Here is a 25,820-nt window from a genome sequence, read left to right as displayed (position 1 = left end):
GGTTAAAAGTGTTGTCCATTTCAGTACAGAATTGTATAACGAAGTTATACTATTTTCCAATATGCATCCTGTCATCAGCTGTCACTCCACAGGAAGTTGAATGGTTTACTTCCGGGCAATAAAATCTGTCCATGTCATGTGATGTCACAGGTGCACAGCTCGCTCGTATTAGCAACCAGAGCTGTAGGTTAGGGCTCTTTGGAAACGCATCGGTTTTTGACCCGTTTTAAGATAATTGGTAAAAACGGATGCGTTTTCAAAAAAACCACATGCGTTTAACGGACTGGTTAAAAACGGCCCAAAAACGGGTTCAAAATGCCACGTGTGCTGCCGGCCTCAGTGATGAGGCTAGAAAACGCAACACCCCACTTCTCAACCAATTTCAAACTTTGAATTTTTTGTGGGGGACGGAGAGCAAACTGAAGCAACATGCAATGGATTGGCAACAGACATGCAGCACACTCGCCACCCTTACAATAAGCCATGCACCTGTGTGACATTTCTTGCGGATAGAACTGTCCATGTTTCTATAGAAGCTTATGAAACATGTAGAAAACCAGTGAAGCAATAGGAACACCCCTTTAATGGTTTTGAGCCACAGTTGAACCCAGTTAGTTTCCCTTCTGGGGGACCAGCCACTAGATTTTACCTCGCTCAACTAGTAGCCCCCTCGGCCAGGGTATGATAGGTTATATATCTGCAGGTACATGGGTGAGGTTTTACATATTATGGAATTCTAGAAAGTCATGTCATCCGAAAAGTCATCAGCAGAAACCAGTCACGGTCAGAGATCAATCAAGAGGCTGGACGGGGAACAAAAACCACTATGAACAGGCTGGCGTCACCTAAAATGAGTTACACACATCTTTGACAAGGTATTTGTGTGATCTAAATGCCTGCTCAGGGTGGACACCAACCAGTGTATCGTGCATTAGGTAGGTTTGGAATTTTACTCATTACTGTACTCTATATTGCACATAAATTTTGTGAAACCACCTGATTCTTGAACTTACAATCCATCCCATCATTCACTACCATTTGCTGCTTGGGAAAGATGTGCTAGTTTCAACTTAATTGCCATTAGATACATGTTTGCTGGTGGTAATATTATAAAGTGGGATATTTATTAATATACTGTATGGAAAATACAAGCTTTACTGCTATCCAACTGGAGTATCCTCTTTGGCCTCTCCAGAATAATCCACCATACTAACAGAGTTATTACTAATTCTAGTAACAGGTTCCCCTTCAACACACTAAAAACTACAAGCTTACTCAGGGAGGGCATGAAAAGCTCCTTCTAGAATTCCATTCATACCCTACCGGGGGGGGGGGGGGGGGGGGCAAAACAAGGTAAAAATTGTGGTGACAGTTTCCCTATAATTGGACCCATAATCAGCGGAATCTCTTGATAGAGAAGGTGTCAAGCATAGCGTCTGTGCAAGGAAGCGCAGGCAAGGTGTTACTCGGGGGTAGAAGGTACATGCTGTTAGTTTGAGAGTAGAGAAAAATTAGAAGCAAATAGAAAAAATAATTTATTTTAACAAAGTTGCACAGTTAACAATCGAGCAGATTAAGTGCTTTATCAACGCCACTTTAAGTCATTTGTAAAGCCAGACTTTCTTCTTTTCAGGCGGTAACGTCTACGCTCTGCAGCATTTTGCCTCTGTGTTGAGACATAAGCGAATGGGTTTTGAGAAGTTGGCTGATATGAGGTACCTTTCTTTGTAGGTGGCTGATCCTCAGCTGAATGTTGAGCAGGTGGCCGCTTTCGACTTTCAGAGCTTCTGACATTCACCATCTCTCCCCTTAGGGTATTCAGAGTTTTCTCCTGTGAACCCAAAAGGCAATTATTGAGCTGAGGCATAGAAGTAATGCACAAGTGGCCCTCATGGTGTTGTGAGCACCAGACCCCACTTAATTAGAGCTGACAAATAACCAGAGTGTAGAGGGGTTGGCTGGGACTTCTTGGTGCTGTGGTGTAGTGTGTCACTGTATGGAGGTCCAGCAGTGACGCTGTGTCCATATAAAAGCAAGATGGAGCAGGTGCAACGCCATCAAGCATCTGGATACAAACAGCCTGGCCCCGCACCAACGGCCGAGTACATGGGGTAGGTTATTTTTAGAGTGTTGGATATTAAACTATTTCAAGCACGGGTACCACTACATAGAACATTTCAGTGGCAAAAATGGAGTGTAAATACAGTGGCCCACATCTATCACAAATAGCGCAAGGGGCGCCCGATTAACGAAATCTAGTAGTGATCTGCAAGAAAGGACAGAGAGCGCTAATAGTGTGACATCTGAGTATAGATTTGAATGTGAGGGTGAATATTATGCTCAACGTGTGTGGTTGTGCCAAGATAGTACAAAATATAAAAGTGGAATATAGGTATATTATATATATACACACACTGTAATTTTCATGTTCACAAATACCAATCAATTGTATACCAACTATTTGTATTCTTATGATTTTATATACCCCTTCCCTTTAGGATTCTTCCTTGTTCTCCCTATTTTCTTTTATCCCATTTAGTCTTTGTCCATTTGATAAAAGGGGTACTTTTCCCCAAAATGTGTTGCGTTTTTAAAGACCTTTAAAACATCAGTTTGACATTTCCAACTGAGTGTGTCACCTGATTCGACCACTTATTAATGAAATGTATCACATGTTCTTCGGGAATCTGGGCCCCCTGCACTGCTCTGGCAGAATGTACATTTTTTTGGCGCACTGAGACTCCCTTCTGCATCGTTAGGACTGATGCAAAAACACAACTTGCTGAGCGTTAAGGCGTCACTATTGGGAGATTAATTTATGCTCCTGTGACTTTACCTTAGTGCAATCCACTGATTTTCGGGTGGCAGATACTGCCACCTGGAAGGGCAACTTAAAAAGCCTGAAATAAGTTGTTTTTGGCAAATTTTTCTACCAAGTTTTGACCATAACTCAATAAAAATTGATACGTTAAAGTTCTAATGAGGCAGAGATTTTTCTATTTATTTTAAACAGAATGTGAGCAGAGGATTGATATACCTCATATTCAATCAGTAGTGTTATCTGTTCAGTCCAAATACACAAACAATAGCATTAGCTGAAAGTAAAAAGTTAAATCAATTTTTCAATATAATTTCTATCAATTCCTCACAGGTTCTCTGTGTTCCCTCTGAGTTCCCAACGCCCCTTGTGAGGTTGTTATTGTACCATTGTAATAATAATGTAATAAGAGTTTAACTGTCCTGTACCTGGTTCATCACCCCATATTAGACATGAGAGTTTTATACCAAGCTGTGAAGTTATTCGATTCAGTGAGGTTCCTAAAGTGGTACAGTCCCCAAATTCACAAGGAAGATAGGACTAAGCCCCCTGACACTATACTGTTAGAAGGCACTCATAGCTGCAAGTTATTAAAAATATATACAGGCAGTCCCCGGGTTACGTACAAGATAGGTTCCATAGGTTTGTTCTTAAGTTGAATTTGTATGCAAGTCGAAACTGTATATTTTATAATTGTAGATCCAGAAAAAAAAATTTTTGGCCTCAGTGACAATTGGAGTTTAAACATTTTTTGCTGTAATGGGACCAAGGATTATCGATAAAGCTTCATTACAGACACTTTACAGCTGATCATTACAGCCTGGGACTATAGCAAAGCATCCAGAGAGCTTCAGAGGTCAGAGGGGTCTGTCTGTAACTATGGGTTGTCTGTAAGTCGGGTGTCCTTAACCCCTTAACGCTGAAGCCACTTTTCACCTTCCTGACACGGCCCATTTTTTAAAATCTGACATGTGTCTATTTAAGTGGTTATAACTTTGGAACGCTTTAACATATCCAGTTGATTTTGAGATTGTTTTTTCGTGACACATTGTACTTCATGCTGGTTGAGAAATGTAATCAATATATTTAGTATTTATTTATGAAATAAATGGAAATTTGGCAAAAATTTTGAGAAAAACAATGTTTTCCAAATTCAAAATGTTCTGCTTTTTGGAAAGTTGGTCATATCACTAAAATAACTTGATAACTAACATTTTCCATATGTCTGCTTTAACTTGGCATCATTTTTCAAACATCTTTTCCTTTATTTAGGATGTTAGGAGGCTTATAACTTTAGGTGCAATTTTTCAGATTTTCACGAAAATCATCAAAACCTACTTTTGGAGGGTCAATTTAGTTAGAAGTGACTTTATAAGGCCCACATGACAAGAAACCCCCACAAATGACACCATTTTAGAAACTACACCCCTCAAAATATTCAAAACAACCTTTGGGAATTTTGTTAACCCTTTGAGCGTTTCATGAGGGTGAAAGATAAATGAAAGTGAAATTAGAGAAATGTAATTTTATCTTACTATAGATTCATTGAACACTAAAATTTGCACCTTCACAATGGGTTAAAAAGGAAAGTGCATTTTACAATGTTGAGGGCAATTCCTCTTGAGCATGCCAATACCCATTTTGTCACTGTACCCTGCTGTACGGGCACAGGGGGGCACTTGGAATGGAAAGAGCGTTGTTTCGTTTTTGCAGGGCAAATATGGCTGAAAAAGTTTTCATGTGTCAGGATGCATTTGGAGAGCCATAATGGTACCAAAACAGAGGAAAGCCCCAACATGAGACACCATTTTGGAAAGTACACCCCTTGGAGAGTTTAGCAACGTGTAATTTGTGTATTTTCCCCAACAGGTGTTTGATTCAATCAAAAGTGAAAAAAGGTGAAAATTTTCTCAAAAAAGTTACTTTTACCCCAAATTTTTGTAAGCCACAAGGGATAAAAGATGAAACAACCCCATAAATGTGTAAAACTATTTCTCCTAAGCACAGAACTGCACCACTTTTGCATATAAAGTGTTGTATGGGTGCACAGTAGGGCTCAGAAGGGAAAGAGGGGCTTTGGCCTTTTAGAAGCCAGATATGACAATCATCCTTTACAAGTGTCAGGAGGCATTTGGAGAGCCCTAGTGGTACCAAAACAGAGGGGAACCCCAACAAGTGTCACCATTTTGGAAAGTGCACCCTTTGGAGAATTCAGCAAGGTGTGATATGTGTATTTTCCCCTACAGGTGTTTGCTTCAATTAGGTCCCTAAAAGGAAAAAGGTGAACATTTTCCCAAAAAAGTCACTTTTACGGCTAATTTTTGTATCCCATAAGGCATTAAAGATGAAACAACCCCAAAAAATGTGTACTAGCATTTCTCCCGAGTATAAAATTGCCCCACACATGCAAATAAAATGTTGTATGGGTACGCAGTGAAGCTCAGAAGGGAAAGAGGGGCGTTGGCCTTTAAGAAGCCAAATTTGACAGACATCCTTTACATATGTCAGGATGCATTTAGAGAGCCGTAGTGGTACCAAAACAGAGGGGAACCCCAACAACTGTCACCATTTTGGAAAGCACACCCCTTAGAGAATTTAGCAAGGTGTAATATGTGTATTTGTCCGTAAAGGTGTTTGATTTAATTAGGACTTAAATAGATAAAAGGTGAACATTTTCCTATAAAGGTCATTTTACTCCTAATTTTTTATAGCCACAAGGGATAAAAATATGTAATAACCCCCCAAAATGTGTAAACCTATTTCTCTCGAGTGTAGAAGTACCCCACATGTGTATATAAAATGTTGTATGGGCGCACAGTAAAAGGAAAGGGGAATGTTTGCCTTTTAGAAGCCAAATTTGACAGAGATGTTTGACATGCATTTGGAGAACCCTAGTGGTATAAAACAGAGAAGAATCCGAAAAGTGACCCTAATCTTTGAATGCACACCCCCTAGAGAATTTTGCAATGTGTAATATATATATTTGCCCGTACAGGTGAATGATCCAATTAGGCCCTAATCATTAAAAAGGTGAAAATTTTCCTATAAATGTCACTTTACCCCTAATTTATGTAAGCCACAAGGGATAATATATTAAATAACCCCAAAAAAGGTGTAAAACTATTTCTCCCGAGTGTAGAAGTACCCCACATGTGCATATAAAATGCTTTATGGGGGTACAGTAGAGGAAAAGAGGGATGTTTGTCTTTTAGAGGCCAAATTTGCAAGAAATCCTTCACATGTGTCAGGATACATTTGGAGAGCCGTAGTGGTACCAAAACAGAGGAAAACCCGAAAAGTGACCCTAATTGTTGAATGTTCACCCCTTGGGGAATTTAGCAAGGTGTAATATGTGGTGTAGTGTAATACACGTGGTGAAATTAGCATTTTGAACATATAGGTGGTTTCCAAATATGATGTGCAATGGAGTCCAAGATGGAAATTGCAATTATTTCTGGAAAGTTCAGTGCCCGTTATGTGGCGCCCCTTATGAAATAATGGAGGGGTACAGGGAGCAACGGGACATAACAGTTGTTACAATTATTCATTTTACTGAAATTAATTCACAATAGGTTGGGCGTGAATTATGAATGTGTTGCGTATAAGGAGGTAGAATATATCAAGGGACCAACTAAACTTTTGTCACTCTGGAGGTGTCGCAGGTCTCTTAGTAGTATATAGTGTCCATCCTTAGTATATAGTGTCCATCCTTAGTATATAGTGTCCATCCTAACTCCTCTTTTGGAACAGACTCTTTATTGACTCCTACGTTTAGAAGCAGCAGAATTCACCGGGAAAATGCTGTCCTGGCAAAACACAGGAACATCTAAACCAGAGGTACTGGGGCCCCATCCTTCTTGTCCCAATATTAGTTTCCTAATATGTTCCTCTTGAAAACGGAGAAATGATACGGCAGGACCTGCACATTGGAACAGCTTGTAAGAGTTGTACAGCATCATCTGAACAATGTGCACAGCCAGCACTTTTCTTCGTTTTAGTAGGGAAATTATCGCCAAGTGTTGCTCTTATTCACCCTAGCGATGCCCATTGTGACGAATATTGCTGCTTTTGGCTGGACCAAATCGACCAGCCAATAGCGGCAAACATGGACAGAGGGGGGCAACAAAACCCCTCTGGACCGCAAGGCAAAATTGGTGGCTGTCAGGAACAGCCGCCACCCTGCCCCGATCACCGTGTCTACAGACATGGTGACCGGTATTACTGACGTCATAAGTAAATTCGCTGCTATTGGCTCGTCTGAATTGATGAGCCAATAGCAGCGATAATAAACTGGGGGTGTGTGGGGGGGAACGTAACCCTTCTGGTCCATGGGGCAGGATGGATGGCTGTCAGGAACAGCCGCCGTCTTACCCCGATCAGTGAACAGCCGCCGTCTTACCCTGACCGGTGTTGGAAAGTCACTACTCGCCGCACCGTTCTATAACAACGCTCGTTGGGAATAGGCTATACAATCTTTATCTTTTAAGCAATTTAGACAAATAAGGGCTTATTTTTTGCGAGACGAGATGCACTGTAAAAAAAACTTAATTTTTGTGGGTTTTTAGCTTATTGAAGCAATTTTATTAACTTTTTACGTGTGGAGGAAAATAAAATCTTCAATTCTTGTTTTGGATTTTTAGCATTTTTTTTGGGGGGGTGTTCACTGTAGCATAACAATAATATATTATCTTTATTCTACGGATCACTACGATTACGGTGATACCTCATTTATATAGTTTTATTTTTATTTGTCCAATTTTATTGAAGGAAAACTAGAATAGAAAAAATTGAATTTGTTTTAGTATTGCCATTTTTATAGTGGCATAATTATAGTATTTTTTGGTTTACGGAGCTGGTTGTAAGCTTATTTTTTGCGTGACAAGTTGCTCTTTTTATTGGTATCATTTTGGTGCTTGTAACTTTTTCGGATCACTTTTTAGAACATTTTTTGTAAAGCAATTTGATAAAAAGTTTAAATTTTTGGCAAGTTTTTGGGGTTTTTTTTTTACCACGTTCACCGAGCGGGTCCAATTATGATTAGGATTTATTGTACAGATTGTTACGGACGCGGCGATACCAAATAAGTGGGGTTTTTTCGTGATTTAGTGTTTTTTATACTTTATTACTTGTGTAAAGGGAAATGTGGTGTTTGGGGGGACTTTCACTTTCTTTTATTATTTATTTTTATTGTAAAAAAGCTTTATTTATTTTTACTTTTTTTACAGTGACTGACATCTAAGCTTGAACAAGTGATCTTCTGATCACTTGTTCAAGCTTTTTTTACAGGTTACACAGTGCAATACAGATGTATTGCACTGTGTAATGTAAGACACTGAGCATGCTGCGCATGCCCAGTGTCTTACAGCCGGGTCCTGCCAGAAGGCAGGACCCGGCTTCCGGATCAAGATCTCGCAGCCCCGGGCACCGGCAGTCCCGGGGCTGCGATCGGAGCAGCGGACCCCCCCGGTAAGCGCCGCGGGGGGGTCCGATTCAGTTTTTAGTACCTTTAAATGCCTCTAACACGCCGCGGTCAGCGCGACCGCGGCGTTTTAGGGGTTAACACCCGCGATCGGAGAAATCTCCGATCGCGGGTGTTAGAGGCGGGTGTCAGCTATAATATATAGCCGACACCCGCAGCTTCTGGCGCCGGCTCCGTTCAGGAGCCGGCGCCAGAAGCTTGATGTAATAGTACTGCATTTTGCGGGAACGCACCTCCCGCGATGCAGTACTATTACGTCAAATGTCGGGAAGGGGTTAAAGGGGACCTACCACCACGATTCTACCTCTAAAGGTAGAACGGGTGGTAGGTGGATGAATGGGACATAAGGATAGCCCTTTTTGGGCTAATCCTTACGTCCCGGCTATCCTTTTGTAAACTTTAATCAGTTGATATGTTAATTTAATTAAGCGGCTACTGGGGCGTGGAGTAGCCGGACATGAGGCTACTAGTCGTGGCTACTCCACGCCCCAGTAGCCTTGTTCCTCCGCCTACCGGGTAATCTTCGGCGCGCAGCTTCTCGTAGCTGCGCGCCCTCGTGCGAATATCCTGCGTTCTGCGCATGCGCGGCGAAGATTACATGGTAGGCGGAGGAACAAGGCTACTGGGGCGTGGAGTAGCCGCGACTAGTAGCCTCATGTCCGGCTACTCCACGCCCCAGTAGCCGCTTAATTAAATTAACATATCAACTGATTAAAGTTTACAAAAGGATAGCCGGGACGTAAGGATTAGCCCAAAAAGGGCTATCCTTATGTCCCATTCATCCACCTACCACCCGTTCTACCATTATAGGTAGAATCGTGGTGGTAGGTCCCCTTTAAGTAGGGGACCGCCTGTATATAAATTTTTCTTTGTCTGACTTACCTTCTTTGTTCCAATTTTGGAGGGAAAAACCTAAAGCTAAACTCTCCCTTTGCATACTAATGAACTTTCCTTGTGATCCTATTAGCAGGATGTACTGGTGTGGAAGGTGTGAAAGACCCCATATAAACTCTACTGGCTGATTCCACCCTGTGGAGGAAGCCAATGACAGGTCTTATATTTTTTTTTTCGTCCCCAAATATAAAGACAGAATGCTTCCATGGTGTACTTACACAATCTTCACTTCTGGCTTCCCATTTAGAGACAAGTTCTTTCAACTTCTCGATTTCAGCATCTCTCTGGTGAATCGTGTCCTTAAGATCATTGTTCTCTTGTTTCATTTTCAGAAGAGTCTAATAGCGGAAAGTATAAGAGCGGGCTTAGAACAGTGACTGGAGAAGATGGAGATATGCATTTCGAAAACTGTATAGAGAGCCGGTCTTACCTTGCCAGACTCTTCAAGTTGGTTAACCTTACTGGTAAGATCTGAAGGGAAGGGGGGGATAAACACAAATTTACAGATCAAACACTATTGATTTGCAGCCAAACAATATTTATAGATACTGCCCTCTCCATCATGGCTGGCATCAGATGCAGCTCTCCGGTAGCAATGTGATGGCCTACATTGTATCCAAGAGCTGAGACAAGGGCTGGCCTCAGGGGTCACGTCTTCCATTTAGACACAATTTCAAGAAGTTTAAAACATACAAAAACTATTTATGTCCAATGCGCCAACTGTGCGACTTTTTCAAAGGCACCCTACGTTTCACTTCAGACAACTTAAGTTGCCAGATTTTGTGGATTTTAGGCTACATTCACACGATGTATGCCTGCTGTACCGTAGTATGGCGGGCATACATCGGCGCCGCGGAGCGGAGACATGTTCTATCATTTCCCGGGCTACGGAGCGGTACGGTGCCGCACGTGTGCTGCACCGTACCGCTCCTGTACAGGGCCGTGAGCCCATAGAAGTGTATGGGGGACGTATATCGGCCGTATATATGTCCCCCATACATGTGTGTGAATGTAGCCTTAGAGGAAGATGGTCATGGATAACAAATACAAGATTACCAGTCAGATCCAGGTACAGCGGCTGTTGTAATCTTATATTTGTTATCCATGACCTCCCTCTAAAATCAGCTTAGATTTATGGCAATTACCTGAAAGGGCTCTGTGGGGCATAGTTACCAGTGCCCCTCTGCTCTGTAGCTTCACACGCTGTTACAGCCTCACCCCAAGCTCCTGATCTTCCAGCACTGCCTTCCCTTCTGTCTGATGTAATCTTACTGCAGCTGTGAGGGGTGCTCCCGCACATGTGTAACAGCCAGAGAATCTACAGCATGGAGGGATCCTGGTAACAACCCCAGAGCACCCCTGGCTCATTAGCATAATACGGAGTCGTTTTAAGGAAGGAACAATGACCTGGATAACAAATAAGAACCACAGTCACAGTGCCTGGATCTATGAGTAAGTGTCCCTGGTTTATCAGGATTGTTATCCTCTAAGGAAATCTGCCAAAGATTTATAAAAAAAAAAAAAAAAAAAAATTTACAGGGCAAAGCTGAAAAGACAGGTGCAAGAAAGGTGGCCTACAAAACATGGCTCAATTACACCAGGTTTGTCAGAAACAATTGCTCCAGCTTAAAAGCAATGGTAGCAAAGACAAACGAAGGGTGTAAGCTTGACTCTACATAAAGCAATAAAAATGCCTTTAAAAAATTCTCCGATTATGGCATTTGGTAATCCTAATTGACCCGAAATGGGAAAGGTTTATACTAATTTTGCGGGAAAAAAAGCCCTGAATATGTTGTACATAGTGAATTTCTGGTTTCAAATTCAAGACACATTTGGAAGAAGTTCCTTTTTTCAAAGGGCCAGAAGTCATGAGCTTCCATCCTTTAGTTTTTTTCTTGTACTTTATCTACCTGCAATTTATTTTATGTAAGGGATTTTTGTCACAAACATTCAATGTTACCAGTTCAGTACCGGCATTCACATTCACCAGACAGATCACCCTCTCCTGATGGCGTTCATCTCTCCTCAGTCTGCATTGCCCATAATTGCTGCAGTCATGTAACTGGCAGCAAAACCCATGTATGGAACCAGTGCCGTAATCCAGGTACCCAGCTCATAAGTCATACTATCAACTTACCAGCAGATTTCCTTCTTAAGGCCTCCTGACATTCAGAAAGCTCATCAGAAACTCGTTTTAACTTATCTTCCAACTTCTCAAGTTCTTCCGGGTCTTGATGGATAGACGCAATATGATGATGAGCCTCCAGTGCCTGCTTCTTTATCACTGCCAAGTCATTCTGCATAGAAGAGAAGAGTCCTTGAAGAGGTAGGTTGGGCTCATCTGCCTAGTAAGGAGAAAGCATAGTTCATCTCCCAAGGGGTCATATAAAACCATGCCTCAATCTTTCATATAAATTAAAGACTGAAAGAACCTTATAAAAGTGGGATCAATGATCGATTGTGCATTGGTTTAGTTTTTACTCTTGTGCCACAAGGAAAAGATGGCGTCCTAACCTGCAAGCATCCCCAATAAGTACTTGAAAAGTGGGAAAATAGGGCTTTATAATAGATGGCAATCCCTTAATTTAGGTCATCAGTGTCAGATCATCGCCCACTAGGGATGTGGTTATCATAGTTTCATTCCTTGCCAGCCAGCTGACTGCAGCATTGTCCCTTCCATGTATACAAGACAGAGCAACCTGTACTGCCATGCATAGACCATAGCAGCATGGGTCATCTCGATTAAGGAAACTTTACTGAAGTGGACATAACCAGCCTCTTACAATAGGTCTCAAAAATAGAGGCCATTCAATCTTTTTGATGGCTGCACATGCAAAGCCCTCTCAATTTGTGTAGAAACAAATACCATCAGAGAAGGTCATATATCGTGGATATGCCATCAATGACAACTGCAGTTTTCGGTTTATGATTTGGAAGGGGGGGGGGGGGGGGGAGCCGGAATCAAATAAGGAAGCAGTGACCTTCGATACTAATTGAACACAAGCCCCAAACTCAAGACCCGTCACACCTGGGCAGCAGTTTCTGTGCCGTTGCTCGGCCTAGTACTTTCCTCTTCATCTTCCTCTTCATTGTAGCACTTTTTGACCAAATCCTGAAAGATCTGCATTCTTTCATCACAACGTTCTTCTAATAACTCCTTCTCCTTCTGCAAACGTTCACTACAACGAAAAGCAAAAAAGACTTGTTCACACTAAAACTAACATGGTTTGGCAGTTTCCCTTCCACGTCAATAAATGTGTTGCAGTGCACTTTAACAACAGATTTTATTTTATTTCATTGCATGCATCTTAATTATCAAAATTACACTGGAGGACATCACTCCCATTGCATACTTTTTGTGAGACTTTGCAGCTTGCAACTATTTAGTATGCTGCTTGATTCTGCACCTAAAGTTAGTTGCCCCAAGGATATAAAAAACACAAAACAGGCAACTCAAAATGTATCACAAAGGGGGGGAAAAAAAGTTGCAGTGATTAAGAAGCCCAACTTTAGGAAACTTTAAAAAGAGGGAGCCGAAAAACTGATACATGTACTCCACACCTATACCACAAACATTGGGGTAGAACAAAAGAGTGAAGTGCTCCCTATGAATAAGATGTACACAAGAGGAGGAGAGAAGCTACACTAATGTACCCATTAAGAAAATTCACATTAAGATAAGAAAAACCTAATACACAGATCTATGCATTTTACGTATTCGGTATTTTGCTTTTCTCATATGACTTCAATGCGGGATCCAGACAAAGCGGAGAGTGGCACTTACCTGAAGTCATGTTCACGTTGCATGAAGTGTTCAGTGAACTCTTTGGCTACTTCTTGTCTTATGTTAAGCTCCATTAGTATTTTCTCTTTCTTCTCGTTAACTAGCTTCGTTTTTAAGTCTTCCACAAGCGCCAGAAGTTTCTAGATGCAAGTATAAAGTTCTAATTTGCCAAGGAAAGTTATGGTGATCACAAAGAACGTAACAAACGTCAGTCACATACCTCATAATCCTCTTTCTTAATGATAATCTCGTCCTCTTCTAGCTCCTCATCCTCCTCTTCATCATCACCATCATCTTGCTCTTCTAGATTAGTGCAGTCCAGAGGATCTTGGTCGTCAGAGTTCTCCACATAGGCCTCATCGCCTCCATCTTCTACGAGATCATCCAAGCAGCTCTCCCACTGTATGGTTGCACGTTTACGTGTCAGCCACCTCTTGTTGTCTGCATTGTTTATGATGAAAGACACTTCCCTGGCGCTCTTCCTTTGACCCTGTGATACGTTGTCCACAGTCGGACAAGATTCCAATATCAGAACCTAAAAAGAAGAACACATTTAGGAGATGGAGAGCCAAGAGAAGATTCAAGTTCCTGTAAGTGTTACACTCCCGGTCCATGAGACTTCGTAGAATGACCACTTTACATACCTTTTGAGCCACAGCTGAAAATTTGAGGACATTGAGGGTCTCATCAATTGATGATGCAGCCTGGCTAATGTTCACAATCATAGAAACTTTCCCTTTACCAGTGAAAAAGTTCTGCAGATAGTGGGTGAGCTTGCTCTCTCGAAATGGCACATGGCGATGGAGCCTACAGTGATCAAAGGGTTATTTATGAATTCAGCACAAATTACATACAATTCAAGAAACTATATTGAACTGTAAGCAGAGCTCCTAAAAGTACAGTCTAGTTTTCTGCCAGAGTAGAACTAAAAAGTACTTCTGTCTGACTAGCGTAACTGCGCATTGGCGGGGGTCCTGGGTGTCATTCTACGCACCTCTCCAAAGAAGCCATCCATTCACATATTTTTAACCAAACCGTTGACATTAATGTAACTTAAGAAACTTTGCAATATCTTAAGAGAAGGCAGCATTTACTTCTACCATTAGTCCTTAAGCAGCAGTGAACAGCCTTGGAGGGGGGTAGGGGAGGGTACACTTGCACAGTGTAACAACCTGTGAAGCTACAGTACAAAGGGTCTCCCCAGTAAGACCTCCAGAGCCCTTCCGGCTCATTAGCATAATTGCAAAAGTTGAGTTTAGAAGGAGGCCATGCAATAACATTACAGTCACAGTGCCTGAATCTATGGGTAAGTGCCCCAAGTCCCTTTAAATGTGTGATTTATATACACACAAATCTTTTTCTTTACGCCAAACCCTTGTATATATGTACACACACAAACACACACTGCCAACACAGATATATAACTTACTTTGATTCCTGACTGTTCTTCAGTGCGTTGATGCATTTGCCCAGGATCAGCAGAGAAGTATTTATGTTGCCGCTTTCCTTAAGCCTCTCACCAACATTGTGAGTTCTGGTGCATCGTTCAGAACCAGCCAAGTCACACATAGTCAATCTAAAGAAAGCATCACATTTTTGAAAGTTTTTTTTTAATTTTTTTTTTTGGGGGGGGGGGGTTGTTTTAGGGGAATTAGCAAAACGTCACAGATCGTTCCTTTACTTACTCGCTGACTTTAACTACTCGAGGGACACCGACATCTTCAATTTTTAATAGGCGAACTGTAAATATACTGTGACTAGAGAAAAACAGGGTGTAAAAATCATGATATTATAGACACTATGGGGGCATACACGCATATTTTTTAGCCTTTTAAAAAAAAGTCTTTATTTCCGACAAATCAACATTTTTGTGAATAGCCCACTTTTTTTTTTTTTTTTTTTAAATGGTCTATGAATATTAATGCATAACAGAAAATCCTCCTTCCTTCTTGGATTTGAACTTTGCTTACCTTCTACTAGAGGTGCTATTCAATTTTGTGAAAGCGATACTTTGCATTCTTTTTCCCAGGGTAAGGATTTTACACACCTCTTTAGCATCCGAAACCTGTACCCAATGGAGATCTGTAGAGAAATATAAGCAGGGATACATTGGAGAGGTGGCATAACCTCAAGTCCACAGCCTAAAGCTAGTAGATCTGACCTAGACCACCCTTCTAGCAGTAACAGGTCCTACACCACTGGGCTGCTCTATGCGGTCCCAATTGCTAATGCTTTCCTCTCATTACCACAACTTTAAGAAACTCACCTTGCCATACATAGCCTAACTCATGAACGACTTCTGTTGCAACATGAACCTCCCCGGGTTTGAGCAGCTACACTCCCTCCAACCTACGCACCCTTTTACTCTCAAAGCTACACAACTTTCTTGCCCCAGAACACGCACATGACACTTGCTTAGCTTAGGAAAAGGAGTTTGGCATCAAATTCTAGAACCCGAGATCACTGCCTTTTAAAAAAAAAACCGCAGAGACCCTTCTCTTACCATACAACAAGCTATGAGAGGAGCAACACTGGTGTCCTATACATTTTATTAATATCCAAGAGATTATAGAAAAATAGCTCACCTTTGACAAAGGAAAATCCTTTGAGATCCTGGGCAAGCTTTAAAGTTTTTCTCTTAAACCCCTTATCACCAGACACAGAATCCAGGAGATCGTAGATACACTCATTATAGATTTCGCAGAAGGAAACCCATACAGAATATTTCATTGAGTCTTCAGATTTACTATGTTCTTCCTGAGTCTCCGAATTTGAAGTGTTCAAGTTGGACGTGGAAGAGTTTGAGAGTCCTCCAGCTGTAGAAGAAACAAGAGCATATTAAGAACTTAGGGATCACCAATCATTTAATAAAACACATATGAACTATATCAGACATTGAAAGCTTGTGACAAAGTCCAAGTAGCATAAAGATCAGGTTGAGATGATACTGGCTGCCATTTAGACTCCATGCTGTCTACCGTACCCAACCAATTGAATGCTGGAGACGTAGACAAGGCCCTTCACATTTGGTAGGGCTGCCCTGTACTGGACCAAAGGTAAGCAGCTTATCTGACTTCTAGTAACAAAACAGCTGGATTATCCATCATGATGGCCTCCTCAAGCAAAGCATAGAGAGGTCCCTGATGGGTCTTATGTTAATAGCCATGCACATCGCTTGCCCTATCACAATTTTTTTTGGCTGGCCATTTCTCCTCTACCCTTTGTAATACAAAGCTTCACAAGAAACACTTGATGTGATGGCTATTAAACAACCATTGTACAACCGCACATTCAAGGAGGATCATTCACAAATACTTTCAATTAACAAATGGTTGAAGTTATACATTATCTGTAACATTCCCCACAATGAGAGTGATTGTAGAACGGAATTACCATCGATGAGGAAGTCTGTTGTATTTGCAGAGGTCCTACCGTTACTTTGCATACTGGATTGAGGATCAACCTTAAAAAAATAAAATTTACACAGTATTCCTGAGTAAAAAAAAATAAAATCAAAAAGTAAAAAAAACAAATGGACAGTGTTTTTAGAGAACGCTTGCAGCCTATAAGACATACTGTACTATACAGCCGCTGTACCACACATGTAGCTGCTGCCGGCTCCATCCAGGACGTAGCTTCCAAAAGCTGATCAGCAAATGTCATAAGCATCACACTCGCACCTCATTAACTCTTTACAAATCACCATACACAGAGTGAAGGACTCAAACATTTTTTAGATAACCTCATTTACAGAAGATTAGAACTGCAAAAAATGACCAGGACATTTGTTTATCCATAACCCTCGGTCATAAAAGGGTTAATTACCTGTCCTTTCGGTTCCATTATCTGAATTACCTGCCCAGAATCACTCATCTGTGTAAGGTAATAAATATTGCCCATTGGGCCAGCCCCTCAAACATAAAAGCACACATCAGAATTTTAGTGGCAGCACAGACCCCATATGAGGATGTTACCATTAAAAAACATAGAAAACGGTAGCACACAGTAACGAGAGGAACTAGCCAACCTACCTCTTTTGTGTGACGAAGGAGGCCATTTTTAAAAGTGCCTTCGGTTCTCACTTGCTCCTTTGTCAGCCTTATATAGTCTCTGCATCGGTGAGGTTTAATATCCATCTTGGAGTAAAGGTTTCCTTTAATGGCACCAAAAAGCATTTCCATGGATCTTGGCAAAATACCTGCATCGTTCCTGGTGCCTGCGAATAAAAGTGACAAAAATTAAGATTCCTTAATTGCGAATACCACTGGGTGACAATATTCCTTTATGAATCAGGAAAACAATATGCACGGTTTCGGGTAGGAAACCCTCAGACATGTATTGCAGGGGAAAATAGAAAGGTGCAGAATGCATGGCAGTAGCCCAATAGCGATATGGAAACACAGCGCATTAGCCACCATAGACTCCTAGGTCTGTTTCAACAGAAGCAGACCATTACAGATCAGCAGTATATCTAGATTAGTCTCCCCCCTCTTAACCCCTTATCAACGACGCCAGTTTTCAGCTTAATGCCCAGACTCGATTTTTCAAATTTGCCCTGTGTCACGATAATTGGTTATATCTTCGGAACACTTTAACATATCCGGGTGATTTTGAGAATGTTTTCTCGTGACACATTGTACTTCATGTTAGTTGTAAAATTTAAGTGATAAGTTTTGCGTTTCAGCCCAAAAAAAAAAAAAAATTTCGGCAAAAGTTCGTAAAAAAATTCTTCATTTTCCAAGTTTGAAATGTTCAGTTTTCCAGACAAGAAGTAAAACTACCCAAAAAGCTGGATAATTCATATTTAGGGAATGTCTGCTTTATGTTGGGATGATATTTTATGCGTCCTCTCACTTTTCTAGGATGTTATGAGGTGCAGAACTTCAGGTGCCATTTTTCTAATTTTCATGAAAATCGCCAAAACTCACATTTTGAGGGACAACTCAGCTTTCAAGTAACTTTGAGAGGCCTAAATAATAGTAAAACCCCATAAATTACCCCACTATAGGAACTACACCCCTCAACGTATGTAAAACAACTTCTATTAAGTCTATTAACCCTTTAATGGTTTCACATGGGTTAAAACAATATGGACCTGCGATTTAGAAACTTTAGAATTTTTTTGGAAAATGCATTCGTTTAGGGCAGTGATGGCTAACCTATGGCACTGGTGCCAGAGGTGGCACTCAGAGCCCTTTCTGTGGGCACTCAGGCCATCACCAGAGATGACTCCAGGTATCTTCCTGCAGTCCCAGACAGCCCAGGACTTGCTGTGCACAGAGGTATTTTATAGTGACATCTCTACCTGGGACTATTTTCTGCTTTATTGGTGTCCTCAGGTGCTGGTATCAATGAAAACTGTGACAGAGAAGGGATTATAAATCACAAATTAAATTTCTGTGTTGGCACTTTGCAATAATTAAGCAGGTCTTTGTTGTAGTTTGGGCACTCGGCCTCTAAAAGGTTCGCCATCACTGGTTTAGGGCAAAACTGACAGTTTCATAATGAATAAAATGATGAAACGCACTGCAACGTTTGATGCCCAATTTCTCCCGAGTGCATCGACACCCTATATGTGGTGGTAAACTACGCACGGCCGGGTATAGAATGAAAGCAGCGCCATTCACAGCAGATTTGTACTGTCACATTGTACAGGCTTTAAAATTACATTTTTTTGGTAATGGGAACATACGAGGCTTATTATTTGCATGGTGATATACAATGTATAGATAATACACTTTTTAGCACTTTTTCCCCCCGCTCACTGTAACGTAAAAATAATATTTTATCTTTATTCTCTGGTTCACTACGATTACGGTGATACCTCATTTATAGAGTTTTTCTGATCTTTGCTCAATTTTAACGAGCAAAACCAATATTGGAGAAATTCGCATTGTTTTTACCATCGACAACTTTTCAGGGCCATAACTTCTGTATTTTTCTGTTGACAGATCTGGTTGAGGGCTTATTTTTTGCGAAAAGAGTCGTTCTAAAAAGTGATCAAAAAAAGTTGTGTGCCCTAATATGATACATTTTTTGTGATGTGTTTAATGAAAAATGGTATATTACGCAAAGTTTTTCGTGGGGTTTTTTTTACGTCGTCCACCGGACGGGTTCAATATCGATTTAGATTTATTGTACAGATTAATATGGACGCAGTGATACCAAACATGTACTTTGTGCTTTATACACTTTATTTGCATTTTATGTGCAACTCGGGGGATTATGGGACTCATTTCATTTTATCATTCTAATTTTTTTTTTTTTTACACATTTCAGACTTGGGCTTGAACAAGTGTTTATCCGGTGTGCAGTGTACAATGCTGCGCGTGCTCAGTTACTTACAGCCGGGTACTGCCAGGAGGCGGAACCCAGAGCAGAGAGGAGCCAGCAGCCTCAGGGTATTCACTGGACCCCGGGGCTGCAGCAGGAGGGATCGGATCCCCCGGTAAGTTTTTCCGATCCCGGGTGTCAGTGCCGGGTCTGGGCTGTGATATCACAGCCCGACACCGGCACTTGCAGCACCCGATGTCCCAAAATCATCTTCTGACGTGCCGCTGTAGAAAGGCATTGCGTCGTAAGAAGTAACATAATGACAACCGTAAAAAGCCGATAGGGCGGTCATTAAGGGGTTAAACACAAAAAGAAGACAAACATGTTAGGTCCCACATTGCAAAATAGATTAACCCAGGCAGAGGTTGTGTTAACACCTGTACAAGCATCTGACTTGTACAGGAAATATTACACCTGCAGATAAACCTACATTGGACCATTCCCCTACCCCTCTGGGGGCCCAAACTGCAGCCTCTATTGCTGCATAGCACAGGGTGATAGCAGAGCCCTGATCACATGGCCTTCTAAGTATAAGCTGATTTCCAGTGACATGACCTTCTGCAGCCACAGGGAAATGAGCTCCGTCAATGTCACGGTAGCCATCCCCCCCCCCCCCCCCAACCTCGAGGATTCCCAGAGAAGAGGGGGTTAATAGACATGCAGAGAAGATGCCATGTGCGTCCTCTCTGCATATATGTGAATGCAGAATAACTGTGATCACTGTTATAAAATGTGTTCCCAAAGCCAAATCCTAGTCTGAACTGTAAAGTTAAAAAATTAAAATGTTTTTACAATGCAGCAGCTTGAGCAATAGTCTGATGTGGGGGAAGGGGAGAATACATGGGTCAGGTCTGATCTTAATATCCATCCATTAGTACATACGCTTTTGAATTCTTAGCAGTACTGCAAGGTTCATCCTCCTCCGCATAAGAATATTCCTCAAAACATGGCGTTGAGTATTACTACTCTTCTGTGACAATGACTTCTTAACGACTTTTCCAATATATATGGGAGGAAAAAAGCCGAAAACGCATTTGATATATACTATTCTTAAATGATTAACACTTGCCACTGCAGTAAACAAGTGGTGACATAACAATCCGGCAGCTATCAAATAGCTCCCGGAACCAGAGTTCAAGGCTCCCATTAACAGCCGCTCTGTTGGATCGTTTCGAAAGCAGATTGTGGAGCTCAACTACAAACCCTACAACGGCGGCTTTTACATACGTTCTACAGCGATGCCTCACTTTACAGCGCAGCTTGAAGATGAATTCCCTTGTTTGATCTAACAAAATGTTCCACAGCATTGAGGAAGAAGAGACAGCTCCACTTCCAAGAAATAATCAAGAAAAAGGCTTCGCGGAATCAAGACAGGAGCAGAAGAACGGCTTATAAGGCAGAATCCTTGTTAGGTTGTGTTCACACATGGCAATTTGTAACACTACAACAGCTGAGGAGAGATGAGCCCATTTGGTTCGGTCTGTTGTGGGCCAGGCTGTGGCAAACAAAACCATTTCCAATGTCACTGGATTTTTATGCAGTGTGTGGTTGTGATATTTTTGAGGGTGCAGTCACACGTACTGCTTGGACTCCGTTTAGGAACAGAATCAAAGCGCACAGGGCCTGCCAAGGCCTGATTGCATATGCGTATATGGAATATGGAAATATGCATGCAATGAGTAACCAGCATCCGGTGTCTTGCATTTAAACAGTATACCTGGTGCTGGTTACCGATTGCATTTGCATCTCTATGGTAACACATGTAATCAATAACCAGCACCTGGTGTATTGTACAAGACATCGGCTGCTGGTTACTCATTGCATGCATTTCCATAGAGATGTATATGCAATCAGGCCGTGGCGTGCACTTTGATTCAGTTTCTAAACTGAAACAAAAGAGGTACATGTGACTGCACCCTAAACCCAATCTTCTATGCTGCTGCAGTATATTGCCGCTGTCAACTGCTGGCGATTGAGAGATACATACATATACACACACACACACACATACATACACACACATACATACATACACACACATACATACATACACACACATACATACAGACACACACATACATACAGACACACACATACACACAGACACAGACACAGACACAGACACAGACACAGACACAGACACAGACACAGACACAGACACAGACACAGACACAGACACAGACACAGACACAGACACACAGACACAGACACAGACACAGACACAGACACATACATAGACACATACATAGACACATACATAGACACACACATACATACATACAGACACACACATACATACACACACACACACATACATACACACACACACACATACATACACACACACCATGTAATTTAAAAAAAAAGAAAAAATTAATGTTTCAATTTAAGTAAAAATATTTCCAATATTGACCTGAAATTCACTGTGTGAAATGATAAATGTAAGAAAAGGTACGAAAAGCTAAGGCAAGTCATGACACCAGCTGAAATAGGTCAGTAATTAGAAAGCAGCCCTGCTATGTGGTGAATTATAGTATCAGCTGGCTCAACCGATGGCTATAAAAAGGTGGTTTCATGCCGGTCTCATGAATAAAACCAGTGAGCCATCTCAAGACCTTATTTCACTTTACATGTTTTGACCCTTTCTGGAGGTGTAGAAGAGAGAAACTGTTTATGGGGGCGAACAAAAATATATATTTTTTCTGTGAATCTCCACTAGAGAACATTATTCGAACAAAGAAGCCGCTTACAAAAAAAAAAATTGCAAGTAACCAATAGGAGAAAGTTTTCATGGAGTCAGGGCGCCATCTTGTGTTTAAAATGCAAAATACTGGAACACCAAAGCAGGCCAAAAGAGCAGAACCATAATCACAATTTGCCATTTACCAAAAACTGCAGAAGATGGGCATAAAAATCGCTAAATCTGCCAGACAGTGGCGACCCTGCACATTCCAGAAAGATGAGAGGGCAGCGGATAAACATTTGTGCAAAAGTTAATGCCTTCTCCCCCATCTGTTTTAATTCCTTTCATACCAGGAACTCTGTTGGTAAGTGAAAGAACACAAAATAGTACTCAGAAGTAAGAAGCCTTAAAGGGAACCTGTCACCAGGGAGCCCATTTTCACTAAATACAGATTGTAAAAGCCCATGACACCTGCAGTGCAAATCTGCCTCTGCCTTTTCTAAGCATTTGCATTACATTATAATTGTGTGGTATAACTTACTCTTGCATCCTGACAAAATCCTGGGGTAGTCACAGGGGCTGGACTTTGGTTTGGATGCATTTCAAAAAACAACATGTGACCTGTTTGAGCTGCAGGCTTCCTCCATCTTTGTGCTCCTGTACAGCTTGTCCCTCCCCCACTGATGTCAGGCTGACCAGGATGTGACCTCTGACAAGGAGCAGGAGGTGGAGCTAGACAGGAGCACAAAGGTGGGGGCCAAGCTCTGAGGAGTGGGTAACACAGACAAGCTACATGTGTTTTGAAATGCATCCAAACCAAAGTCCAGCCCCTGTGACTACCCCAGTATTTTGTCAGGGTGCAAGAGTAAGTTATAACACACAATTATAATGTAATGCAAATGCTTAGAAAAGGCAGAAATGCATATTTGCACTGCAGGTGTCATGGGCTTCTGCAACCTGTCTTTAGTGAAAATGAGGTCCCTGGTGACATGTTCCCTTTAAGCATTACTAATCCTGTTAGCAGCAGATACAACTTTACTGAGTATTGTCAACGCTATGCAAATTAAAGCATGTAGGACTCCAGACTAGTATGTGCTTCTAAAAGTTGAGCTCACAAATCATTGCCGAGGCTGGATCCCATTCTCTGCATGTAAAGGTGAAGACACACATGGCGTTTTTGGGCCGTTTTTACTAAGTGTGTTTTCAGATAGTTAAAAACGCATGCGTTAAAAAACGTGCAAAATTGCGCAATGAAAAACGGACCAAAGCGCATGCGTTTTTAATGATCTGAAAACGCACTTAGTAAAAACGGCCCAAAAACGCCATGTGTGTCTTCACCCTAAGGGGTTGCAGCCACACGATTTCAAAACCTGGGCCTTACCTTGGAATGTAAAGGTTTTTCCTGCATTGGTTACGCCATAAGTAAATATCAGTCGACTCTGTCCTTGCAGAAAATCAAGCACTTGATTCTTGACAGCGCCTTCAAAGAACTGTCTCTGTGTTGTTTGTGGACCAAAGACCTGTATGAAGAGCAATAAACAATGGCAGACGGCTGTGGTGTCACGGTAATGATATAAAAAGGACTTGGCACGGACTGGTTCTTACATGGGTAAAAGAAAACTTCTGCGCAACCGAGCTGCTGCCTTGATCACTCTGCCTGTGGGGCGCTTTCACAAGTACACTACAAGGCTCAGGGATGCTGACACAGTCCTGGGAACAGACAAGATTATCATAACCCTAACCCTAATGCAGAAATCAACACCAGCTACAGCTCTAAAAATCTTACCTGTGACTCTTTCTGCTCAATTTCAGGTGCACTTAGAGGTCGCACCCGCAGGAAAACCTGTATGGGCTCTTTATCCCCCAACGAGCTTTTCTAGAAAAGAAAAAAAGCATTACACAAAAAATGAGGAATAAGCCGCTACTAAACCTCTGTAACCCTGCACAGCCCGATAGAGGACAGACTGGCAGAGCAGAATTATAGTAACAGACCCCATGCTCGGCTGGAAGGATCACATGGAGACATCATGACTGCACGTCAATCACATTTTATTGAATTTATTCTCTGGAAATTACCCTTAAAATGGATTTGTCACCAAGATTTTTCTACCTGAGCTATATTTATTACCACGTTACACACTGATATGCTTTGGGGGCGTTAGAAAAGAGTCTCCGGGCTACGGCTTTACAGTCACAGAAGATTTTAACCCCTTCCCACCGCAGCCCTTTTTCGTTTTTGCGGTTTCATTTTTCATTCCCCACCTTAAAAAATCTATAACTTATTTTTCCATGTACAGAGCTGAGTGATGGCTTATTTTCTGTGTAACAAATTATACCTCTAAATGGTGGTATTTAATATTCCATGCCGTGTACTGGGAAAAAAGAAAGTGAAATTGGTTAAAAAACGCATTTGTGCAGTTTTCTTGTGGGCTTGGATTTTACGGAATTCTCTGTATGCCCTAAATGACATGTCTACTTTATTCTTTGGGTCGTTACAATTACAGGGATAACAAATTTGTATAGGTTTTATAATGTTTTCATACATTTAAAAAAAATAACTCCTGTACAAAAATTTTTGGGGGGATTTTACCGTCTTCTGGGGCTAATAACTTTTTTATACTTTGGTGTACGGAGCTTTGGGAGGTGTGGTTTTTTCGCGGATTTTGATGACGTTTACAATGTTATCATTTTTAGGACTGTGCGACCTTTTGATCACTTTTTATAGAATTTTAAATTTTTTTAAAATGGCAATAAAGTAACATTTTCGACTTTGGGCGCAATTTTCTGTTACGGGGTTAAACATAGTGAAAAAAAAATGATAGATTGGCCTTTTTCGGACACGGCAATACCCAATGTGGTTATGATTTTTACTGTTTATTTATATTCCTAGGGAAAGGGGGGTGATTTGAGTTTTTAGGTTTTTTTATTATAATTTTTTTTAACTTTTATTTTTTACTATTTTTCAGACTGGCAGTATTTTTGCAGTATGGCAGTATATGTGGATTTTACTCCCCATTCATTGGAAGACCCGAGGCTACCATGGCGACGGATTGCCGCTCCCCGATGACGTCACTGGGAGCGACGATCCTCGGAAAGATGGCTGCCACCGATCTCGGGTGTTACCGGTAAGCCTTTGCTGCAATATGCAGCAAAGACTTACCGGCTATGGAGAGGGCTCAACTCGTCACCTGGCATGGGACGTAATACTAGGTCACATGTCGGTAAGGGGTTAATGCCCTCCTGTATATTATGGGGCAGAGGATAAAATGCTGCAGTCCAGAGGTCGCGATGACGCGTTTAGAGGCTGATTTACTCCCCAGAAAAATCACCAAGCGTATTAATACGCTTGGTGATCTTCCTGTGAGCTGCCGCTTCCAAGCGGTGACACTGCCGGCTGCGATCCTGCAAGATATTCTCTGCAGGATCGCAGCGCTGAGTGGCTGGAGGCAGGACAGGGAGGGACTTCCAGCTCACCGTCAGTGCCTCTCCCGCGGGGAGCCGAGCGAGTGGTGGGGGCGGAGCCGAGCGAGTGGTGGGGGCGGAGCCGAGCGAGTGGTGGGAGATGGAGGAGCCGAGCGGGGGGTGGGAGATGGAGGAGCCGAGCGGGGGGTGGGGGAGGGATATCTGTTGCCGGGGCTGTGCTCCTGATCGGTGTGCGATCGTGCACACAGCCAGTAACAGGATCGTGCTGTCTATGTGACAGCCCGATCGTGTACTGTGACAGGGGACTGATAATAATCGGCCCCCTGTCACAGCAGCCCCTGTATACAGTGAGAGGCTGCAGGGAAGGTGCTGTGCATCCTCTCTGCAGGTCTCTGTATACAGATCA

General features: G+C 41.8%; 1 protein-coding gene across 2 annotated transcripts in view; it reads right to left on the bottom strand.

Annotated features, from left to right (window-relative positions):
• KIF20B (kinesin family member 20B) overlaps window positions 1-25,820 on the bottom strand; it is a 65,371-nt gene that overhangs the window by 30,267 nt on the left and 9,284 nt on the right. Inside the window, exons 3-19 of one of the 2 annotated variants that reach the window (XM_072131374.1) lie at window positions 23,778-23,867; window positions 23,597-23,701; window positions 23,373-23,511; window positions 17,007-17,191; window positions 16,369-16,438; window positions 15,561-15,791; window positions 14,946-15,057; window positions 14,661-14,732; window positions 14,405-14,551; window positions 13,620-13,782; window positions 13,196-13,510; window positions 12,976-13,115; window positions 12,220-12,370; window positions 11,329-11,536; window positions 9,622-9,662; window positions 9,410-9,529; window positions 1,720-1,831 (exon numbers count right to left, since the gene is read on the bottom strand). In XM_072131374.1, the coding sequence (XP_071987475.1) occupies window positions 1,720-1,831; window positions 9,410-9,529; window positions 9,622-9,662; window positions 11,329-11,536; window positions 12,220-12,370; window positions 12,976-13,115; window positions 13,196-13,510; window positions 13,620-13,782; window positions 14,405-14,551; window positions 14,661-14,732; window positions 14,946-15,057; window positions 15,561-15,791; window positions 16,369-16,438; window positions 17,007-17,191; window positions 23,373-23,511; window positions 23,597-23,701; window positions 23,778-23,867 (2,401 nt within the window). The remainder of the gene's footprint in view (window positions 1-1,719; window positions 1,832-9,409; window positions 9,530-9,621; window positions 9,663-11,328; window positions 11,537-12,219; window positions 12,371-12,975; window positions 13,116-13,195; window positions 13,511-13,619; window positions 13,783-14,404; window positions 14,552-14,660; window positions 14,733-14,945; window positions 15,058-15,560; window positions 15,792-16,368; window positions 16,439-17,006; window positions 17,192-23,372; window positions 23,512-23,596; window positions 23,702-23,777; window positions 23,868-25,820) is intronic. The other variant, XM_072131375.1, reaches the window with a different exon arrangement.

Source organism: Engystomops pustulosus, chromosome 11 (genome assembly GCF_040894005.1).
Source record: "Engystomops pustulosus chromosome 11, aEngPut4.maternal, whole genome shotgun sequence".
NCBI classification, from domain to species: domain Eukaryota; kingdom Metazoa; phylum Chordata; class Amphibia; order Anura; family Leptodactylidae; genus Engystomops; species Engystomops pustulosus.
This window is presented reverse-complemented; position numbering and strand designations above follow the sequence as displayed.